Source organism: Alexandromys fortis, unplaced genomic scaffold (assembly GCF_014885135.2).
Source record: "Alexandromys fortis isolate MF-2015 unplaced genomic scaffold, M_Fortis_MF-2015_v1.1 scaffold_94, whole genome shotgun sequence".
In the NCBI taxonomy this organism is placed as follows: domain Eukaryota; kingdom Metazoa; phylum Chordata; class Mammalia; order Rodentia; family Cricetidae; genus Alexandromys; species Alexandromys fortis.
Window position 1 is genome coordinate 2,256,428 of NW_026067979.1, and position 9,064 is coordinate 2,265,491.

Genomic DNA, 9,064 nt, shown 5'->3' on the forward strand with positions numbered 1-9,064 from the left:
CACACCCACTGGAAGTCTGTGCACATGGGTGGCTAGACTCACAACTGGATAAGACACCTGAGGTCAGGTTTTTGCTCCACCTGGAATAAATTCTGTGGCATTGAACAGGTGACTGTAACTTTTTGCTTCCTTCTCTATAAAAGCAAATACAAAAAAAAGTGACTAAACCATAGGGTTATTGTCAGGACTAAACTAATCCATGTAAAGCACTCAAAAAATATGACATATAACTACTGGACTGAACAGTATTCAGTAACTAATAGCTCTTATCATATATAGTTTAGCTTGTTAATTGAATTTGTTAAACTTCAGTGTGTGTGTGTGTGTGTGTGTGTAATGACATCCTAAGTTGTGCCTTTGCTTTGGCTAATGTTAAAGTGAAGTTACTTTCCCTAGACATATATTACGTAGTGGGGAAAGGTGTTTACTGGGTGTCGTATGACAGAGGTTGGAATGTTCTAGAATTAAATGTATCTACTGAAGAGCTGATCTACATGTAGGTGATTGAGTTGACTTTACACCTTCTGTGACTTTTTTTTTTAACCCAAACACTTAACAGTGCTGAGAGAAAAAGTTCTGGAGGTGGGGCAGAAGGGCCTTGATTCCCTGCTCCAGGCTAGAGAAGGCCCCCCCCTACCACACCCATCTCTCCAGAGTACAGAGTGGAGACAGTGTGTGTCACTTTAACATACTTGGACTTGTTGGAGGAAGTGCGTCACTGTGGGGGTGGACTTTGAGCTCTCCCAGGCTCAAGCCATGCCCACTGTCCTCCCAGTGTCCAGTTCATTTCCTGTTGCTTTTGTTTCAAGATGTAGAATTCTCAGATCCCTTTCCAGCACCATGTCTGTCGTGTGCTCCTGCCATGATGATAAGGGACTACACCTCTGAACTGTGAGCCACCCCAATTATATATTTTCCTTTATACGAGTTGCTGTGGTCGTGGTGTCTCTTCACAGTGCATGTTGGATACTTCCAGAAAATGGACCCTATACATATGCCCAGGATAGTAGCATCGACTTGGCACCAGACCACACATGCCACCCCCAACACACACACACACACACACACACACATCTACCAATGCTATTTCTGAAAACCATCAAGATGAACAGAACACTGTGGCTAAGTCAGCCACAGATGGGGGCAGGGAAGAGGGAGCTTTCACTGATCCTTCTAATGAATCAATGAATTAAACAAAGGGGTAGTTCAGAAGCCAGACTCCCCACTTTTGCTGAAGCAGAACTAGCTTAACTGCTGGGAAACACCGCTCCAGCTAGGAGAATTAGGGACATGTCTGTCTATTCTTTTTCTCTAATCGAGTTCTTGGGAAATACACATGTAGATTAGCTCCTAACAATGACCCCCAGCTGATTGCTTGGAGTACCCTCCACTGTGCCCACAATGGTCCTGACTGGCTCTTTATGTCCCACACAAAGGCGGATCCCAGCCCTCAAGCCTCAACAGGACTTGTAAAGACCCTCCTGCCTTTCTCCAGAAACTCTGTAAACAGCGTAAACAGTAAATAAAAGCTCACCTCACCTGGAGCTACCCGTAGAGCTGGCTAGTTCCAGCAGGAATTAACTTTAGAAAGAGAGTAAAGAAACCACTGGGCAGCTTGGGGGGGAGAGGGGCAGGTTAAGGAACGCTTTAACTTCACTCAGCTGTTATTACAGAGATAGGTTTACTATTCGGGGGGAGGGGTACAGAAAAATGCATTCTGTCCAAAGGGAAAGAACATATACCAATGAATTATTCTGGCAGCTCGCTGCCCTCTGCCTCAGTACCTCAGCCACTTTGCCTAACCAGCTAGGAAATCCCTCTAGGGTACCGCTAGGATCAGTGCCCCGCTTCAGAGGCTTCCCCAAGGCTCCAGTCTCACAGAACTGGCGACTCAAGGGCCACCCTTTAGGACTCGGATCTCGTTTCTTTCTAAGCTGAATGACCCCACCTCCACCTCAGTCTCAGAGATACAGGATTCTGGAGCCAATGTTGGCAAGGGACCAAAGATGGGCTGCGAGTCAGGAGGCACTTTGATTTAATTAAAAACTTCACACAAGCTAGATACAGCCAGAAACTTCAGGTTGAGGAATCAGCTGCTTGGCATTCTGGTCCTGCCCCTCAATTGGATGTCTCATTTTGAGCATCATTTCCTCTTCAGGAAGACCTGCCCCTTTCACTCACCGATGTCTAGGATCCCATCGCAGGAAAAACGCACAGGGTTTGAAAAACGCCAAAGTGCTATTTATTTTCATTAATTTAGCCGAGGTGTGCATTGTAATTTAACAGGTGCGAGGGTTTGAACATTATTGGGCAAGTGCTCTACCCTGAGTGACATCTTCAGCCCTAAGAGGTTTTTCTTAAAATTCAGACTTTCTGAGCCGAGCCAGAACTTCAGTTTCAATCCACTCACAACTAATTTGTGAGCTGTATTTCTTTCTTTTTAAAAACTTTACTTTTCTTTCCTTTTTAAAAACTTTACTAGAAAGAGTACTGTTAGGGAAATTAGTAACTCATATGCAAAGCCTCAGAGGGGCTGGGATTTCCCCCTTGCTTATTCGTTTGTCTTGCCTCATAGCCTGGAAATTAAACTCCTCGAAGCTGGCTGTGCGACTGTGTGGGACGTGTGTGACCTCATTCAGGATAGTGTTGTCCCTGCAGAAGGAACCAGAAAAGTAGGGATAAAGAAGTCTGCCTTGATGGAGACCGAAGAGCCTAGCAAGGTAGAATTGGGAGATGCCGGTCCCCTGCTCTTGGGGGTGGGGATCTTCTGCAGAAGGCTTTCACCACGTTCAGACTAACACTTAAGCAAAGTCAGGCACCAGCCGGGGTCTAACCCTCGACTTTGAGGGATGCAATGTTCACAGTTGCCCCTCAGCAATGAGGACCCTAGGAATCAACTTTGTGCTGAGCCTTTGAGTCGTTCTGGGTCACACAAGCCTCAAGGGGCCCCCAAGGGGAAGGAACTCAAGCGGATTAGGGCGCTAACCCTCAGGGAAGCGCTAGGACCTTCTCCTCCCCAGCAAAGGTCCCCACCCACCAGCTTTGCGTCAACCGCTTAACCTGCGGAAGCAGGAGAAGGCCAGGGTTGCACATCACTGGAACTCAGTAAAGGACCCTGCCCTTTCAGGATAGCTTATGAGAGGAACGTTAGTGTGTCTTCTGAGGGTCCTGGGACTTCTCATCGTTGAAGTCATTGCTTCTGTGGCCCAGAGTGTCCCAACACCGTTTGCGGTTCGCGCTGGAATGAAGAAACTGCTCCGAGGGGACAGAAAGAAGTTAAAACAGACACAGACAAAAGAAGCCTGCAGTCTGGGTCTTCAAAGCCCAGGAGCATAGACGTAAAAACGAGGGGAAGAAGGGGCAAGATTCAAATCGGGAGACCTATGAACTGTCTTCCATGGCCCAGGTATAGCCGGAAAACCTTCAGTAGAGCCTGGAGCTCCCAAGGACCACACAGAGGCGGAGGTCCAGAGTGGAAAGCTCTGGGAGGAGGTAGGCAGGAGGGACAGATGAACCCAGAAAGCGGAGAGGGAACTCCGGGAAGTCTGCCCCAGTGATGCTATTACTGGGGTAGAGAGATGCCCCTCCTGTCAAACTTCGTAGTCCTGGTACCTGGAAAATGTTTGTGGAATTGAACTAGATCAAAATATCAGATGGAGGGACATTCCGGGTGCAGGCCTGGGTGGCACGCCTAGGACCCTAGGCTCACCAGGGGAAAGACCCGCCCTCTGTAGAGGGAGGGGCTGAGGGAAAGGGCTGGGTCTGAAGAGGAGGAGGAGTCCCTGACCAGCAACGCTGGTCTCTTGCTCTAGAGCTCCAGTTGCCCCAGGCCAGGCCAAACTTCCAGCTGCTAGAGCACTCCGATTGACTGCTGACCCAGCGCTTGCCCATCTCCAGAGCCCAAGCCGGGTGCCGCCGAGCTTGGCTTTGGTCCAGTTTTGCATGTTCTAGAAGTGCGCACTTGGAAAACACAGGCATCGAGCTTCATCAGTCTGCAAAGTGCACGCCCGCCTCCCCATGCACCTGCCCGGCTGCTCGCCAGCCATGGCCGACGGGAGCTTCTCGCTCGCTGGCCACCTGCTCCGCAGCCCGGGCGGGAGCACTTCGCGCTTGCACAGCATCGAGGCCATCCTGGGCTTTACCAAGGACGACGGGATCCTAGACCCCTTTCCTGCAGAGAGGGATTCCAGGGGCGCAAAGGAACGAGATCCCAGGCTGGGCGTTCGGCCCACCTGCCCCAAGGCGCCAGCGGGAGGCACTGAGTCTTCCCCACCGCCAGCCCCCGGGCTGGTCCCGGAGTACGAAGGTGAGTGCACGGCCCCGCTGCGAATCCCCTGAAGCGCTCTGCAAGATGAGAGTGTCTCTTTGATCTTAGGTCAGCAGGTCTGCCCGACCCGAGATTAGAGAAGTCTTAGGGACCCCACATAGCTTCCTTCGAGAACAGCTCCGGCACCACTGGGAGCCCTAGGGCCGCGGGGAGACGACTGCGCCTCCTGTGTCACTGACCCCCCTGGGGCCTTGTTGCCCTAGCTTCTCGCCCCTGCTACCCTAAGGAGCAGGGAGAGACACGGCCGAGCCCAGGACTGCCCGTTGGGCCAGCAGCAGGCGACCCGAAGCTACCAGAGGAGGAACCTCCCAAGAAGAAGCACCGACGTAACCGCACAACGTTCACCACGTACCAACTGCACGAACTGGAGCGCGCCTTTGAGAAATCCCACTATCCGGACGTGTACAGTCGCGAAGAGCTGGCCGGCAAGGTTAACCTACCCGAGGTTCGGGTCCAGGTAAGTTCTAGGACTGACGGACCGGAACCTGGGAGGGTCAAGGCTAAACTGCAATTACTTAGTGTGTTCCTTCCGTGGTTAGGCAGCCCCCGAGCCCAAGGAGTATCTAAGATCGTCGACATTTCCCCCATGCACCACACTTTGAGCTGTCTGGTTCTGTGAGATGTCCCCTTTGGGGGGAGGGAGCTCCCGGCTTTAAACTAAAAGGACTTGGCAGTCGCTTGGGGGATGAAGAGCTTGACAGCTCATTAGAAGCAGTCGAAAAGGAGTTGCGGATGTGCGAAAGGCGAAGGGAATGGAAGCATGAAAGCGCCGGCCAGGGGGTCACTAGACTGAGGGCCCCCAACTGCCCCCACCCCGTCACCAACTGCGCACGTTTGTTCAAAACGAAAACTCCCTTCCCTTTTCAGCCACCAGTTAAAACTTTAGACGGATTTAAGAAACTGACTTTTCCTTCATTTTACACTGCCTCTTCCATTTTTATCGTACGAGAGTTTTCGCTTTAATTAAAGATGAACTTTTTTTTTAATCCCCATCATTAAAGTATTTTGGACGCTTTAAATATTTGCTAGTCATCTGTGAAAAATCTGGGAGGGCTTCCAAATTGAGAGAGTTTACAAGGGACCTGAAAGGGAGACAGTGAGAACAGATTCAATGTGTCTGAGAGTGGAACCAAGATGGGCTTTTTGTCCGTACGATTTCCCAGCAATGGGGATTCCATGGACTTCTGTGGTTAGGCAGCCCAAGGCCCAGGAGTGTCTAAGGCAGAGAGAGCTCCCTAACTGTGATTTAGGATTAACTACCAAAGACAGTTCAGTTTCTCCTAGTTCTGCACTGCGAGTCTATAGTTTTCATTAAAAGTTGAACATTTCAGCACTTGCTGTCCAGGGAAGGGAGAGAGAGAGAGAGAGAGAGAGAGAGAGAGAGAGAGAGAGAGAGAGAGAGAGAGAGAGAATGAAGACAGAGAGGAAACACTTCATCCCAGTGTCCCACAGACTGCAGCTCTTGTCTGGGGCTCCCTCTGCTCCAAGTTTACCTATACCCCTCTTGTTCAGTGGTTTTACCTTCTCCACCAACGTATGGGATTCTGGAGAGAAGGGTCTGTAGCTTTCCTGGGACCAGCACGTAACTTCTCCCCATATAAGTAGATCATCAGAGGGTGTGACAGGACTAGGAGGGTCTCCTCCAGGATGAAGGGCGGCAGGAGAGCAGTAGGTACCCAGCTATCCCAAGCTTCAGACACACAGCCTTAGATCCAGTACTGCAACTAATTTTGTAGGGATGGCGCAGAGAAGTTCAAGAGTCACGGAACCACCTCCTCCTCCCCCAGAACCTCTCTCTCTCTCTCTCTCTCTCTCTCTCTCTCTCTCTCTCTCTCTCTTCTGTATTTCCTGGTGGCTGGTGCCTTATGTGGAGAAACTTACATTTAGTTCTCCTTTTCTCCCTAATTCCATAGTCACGCATGCATGTTCCTCCTCCACTCCAGGCTGGGTTTTCCATCTTCTCTGCTCTCCTGTTTATACCACTTTCACCATTGGTCCAGGGCGCTACGTTCTCTACATAAACTCAGCCCTAAGCACACCTTGTCCAAAGTTCTTTCCTAACCTTCTCTAAAAGAAGCCGATTCTGTTTCGTCGGTGAGTGGAATGTGGTGTTAAAACACTACCGTGGCATCCTTCCTCATGCGGGTATCAAATCAAATCAGTAGTGGAGGACCCAGTGCAAGAAACCATAGCGTCCTTGGCAGGGACTTTTCCGTATGTGGAAAAAAAGAAAGCCGCATCCCTTTTACACAACAATAAACCCACATATGAAGAGAAATGGCAAAATGCCGTACTATGAATGTAGATATAATACACTTGAACAATTGTAATCTTGGGGAGTAATTTATAGAAGCCTCAGAAATACTAAACAGGCACCAATTAAATAAAGCCGAGAGAACAGGGATTGGAATACACACGAGGTCAAAGAAACCTAGGGGAAACAGTTGCATTTTTATATTTTTGGTTGTGAGCCTAGCCTTTAATGGCTGAGCCATCCCTCCAGACCAACAGTTGCATTTTTAACATGGGAGTTGCCGGTGCCTGTGTTTGTAACAGAAAAAGTGGGCAGATAAAACAGAGACTGAAGCAGCAAGCAAGAGCTACCGCATACAGAGCAGAAGCAAGATCCCAAACTGAAGCATCAAGAGCCAAAGGGTCCCAGAAACTGGTTTTAAAGTCCTAAGGTCTGGCTGCCTAGTTAAATTCACTGTTCTCTAACAGATACCAAAAAACAATAACAACCTTGAGAGATGCGGAAGATAGGGGGTGCTTGGAGGAATGGGGTGGGGTCGGAGAGGATAGCGTCAAAAAGAAGAGCACATGTAAAAGAAAGCCCTGGTGTACAAGCGAGAAGAGATCAAGGAGGTAAAGAGAAGAAAGTGTGCGCCCTTCGAGCAGAGGTCTACTCCAGTGCCAGGATTATTTGGGGGGGATAGGGGTAGGATCAGGCTGGCAGGCCTGCCCAGGGTGGGCGCTTCACTCTGCTGCCCTTCGCCCTAGCCTGAATGGCTCTGCACTTTTGCTGGCAGGTTTGGTTCCAGAACCGACGAGCTAAGTGGAGGCGGCAGGAGAAACTGGAAGTGTCGTCCATGAAGCTGCAGGACTCGCCCCTCCTCTCCTTCAGCCGCTCCCCGCCTTCCTCTGCTCTGGCCCCGTTGGGGACCGGCCCGGGCAGCGGTAGCGGACCACCCGGGAGCGCCCTGCCCCTGGAGCCGTGGCTCGGGCCGCCGCTGCCGGGTGGAGGTGCCACAGCACTGCAGAGCCTGCCTGGCTTCGGGCCACCGGCGCAGGGTCTCCCCGCCAGCTACACGCCACCGCCGCCCTTCCTGAACTCCGCGCCCCTGGGCCCGGGTCTGCAGCAGCTCGGGCCACCGCCCGCCTACGCGTGCGCACCGGGATTCGGGGACAAATTCTCGCTGGAAGAGGCCTATCCGCGCAACAGCAGCATAGCCGCTCTGCGCCTGAAGGCCAAGGAGCATATCCAGGCCATCGGGAAGCCCTGGCAAGCCCTCTAGAGGCGCTGCAGAGCGTGTTGCGAGCCCTCTGCTCCCCGCCTTGTGGCCACGCTCTCTTTGCTAGTCCTGGGGCAAGCCCCGGCCAGCCTTGGGACAGACACTCGCGCCTACCTTCTGACGCTCCAAGAAAGACCAATGGAACCCCAGCCGGGAGGCCGGAGGGACGAGTGACGAGCTGCAGGTCCCGCTGGCCACGCCGCTGCTCCTAGCTACTCCCGTAAGCATCAGTGCCCACCTGCGGGAGGGACCAAGGATCTTGACTTTGAAGGTTCCCGCTGGAAAGAAAGGGGAGTCAGAAGAATAGAGTTGAAGAAACTGTTTGTAAACTTAGTTGAAAGTATTTTGGAGAAAAAATTAAAAATTTGTTTGTTGCCCGGCTAAGCGTGCTCACCGATTACAGCTTGAGGGTTTAGGTAGGAATCTAGGGGTCAATGCTGTCTTGGATCTGGTGGGCCTGGACGGTAGGAGTGCAACACAAGGGAGTGTGTGCAAATTCTGAGAACACTGCTCCAAGAACGAATCCCCCTCCCAGGCTGTGTGAGGTCAGCAGCCTACAGTTTAACTGCTCCAGTGTTCCCACTTATTTGCTAATATCCAGCGGCCCTTGCTACTCAGACCCAGTGGGAAGCGGAAGCAGGTCCACCACCTTCTAAGGTGGAATCAGAGCACCACCACCCTACTCCCTTTTTGGGGAGCTAATACTATCACTGCTAGTCACCGGCCTGGTGCAAGCCCTCACCCAAAGTGATATTAGTTCAAAGATTGGAGCAAAGACTTTTTCTCCTGACCGTGGACCCTCTCTTCTCCCCAGTTAGCTCTGCATCCCCCAAGTCGGAGATCTGCTAAGAGAACAGGGTGCAGGGTAGCAGGAGTCAGGGAGCTCCCCATGGGTGCTGGGCTGGTAGGCCCTCCTTGACTGGAATGTTTTCAACATTTGGTTTGGTGGAGCCAAAACATTTGGACTGTGGAGCAGGGAAGGCATGCTGCTATCTCAGCCAAATGCAGCTGCTCCGAGTCTATGTCCAGCAGCAAATAGAGTCTGGGAATCCCTTCTGGACAGCCACTATATCACCCCTGTGGCTGAGACCCTTAGCACCCAGCAGCTGCCGCCCCTGGGTCCTTAGCGTATCTTGCAGCTCTCCAGTTTTTTTCCTCCCTGAAATGGACCCTACCTCATCGCACACTTGCAAGGCAACTGGGTTCTGCTGTGATTAAGATTCTG

General features: G+C 51.5%; 1 protein-coding gene across 1 annotated transcript; it reads left to right on the plus strand.

The window, feature by feature from the left end:
- Nucleotides 1–4,017: 4,017 nt before the first annotated feature.
- Nucleotides 4,018–7,842, plus strand: Rax (retina and anterior neural fold homeobox). Its single transcript, XM_050157811.1, has 3 exons — nt 4,018–4,306; nt 4,531–4,784; nt 7,357–7,842. The coding sequence occupies exons 1-3, from the start codon at nt 4,018–4,020 to the stop codon at nt 7,840–7,842; spliced, it is 1,029 nt and encodes a 342-aa protein (XP_050013768.1).
- Nucleotides 7,843–9,064: the final 1,222 nt, after the last annotated feature.

Bases quoted from the DNA above. Each gene is read 5' to 3' on its own strand.
- Rax (XM_050157811.1), top strand. From the start codon at position 4,018: ATGCACCTGCCCGGCTGCTCGCCAGCCATGGCCGACGGGAGCTTCTCG. The intron at 4,307-4,530 runs GTGAGTGCACGG...TTGTTGCCCTAG, and splicing joins GCTGGTCCCGGAGTACGAAG to CTTCTCGCCCCTGCTACCCT. The intron at 4,785-7,356 runs GTAAGTTCTAGG...TTTTGCTGGCAG, and splicing joins TACCCGAGGTTCGGGTCCAG to GTTTGGTTCCAGAACCGACG.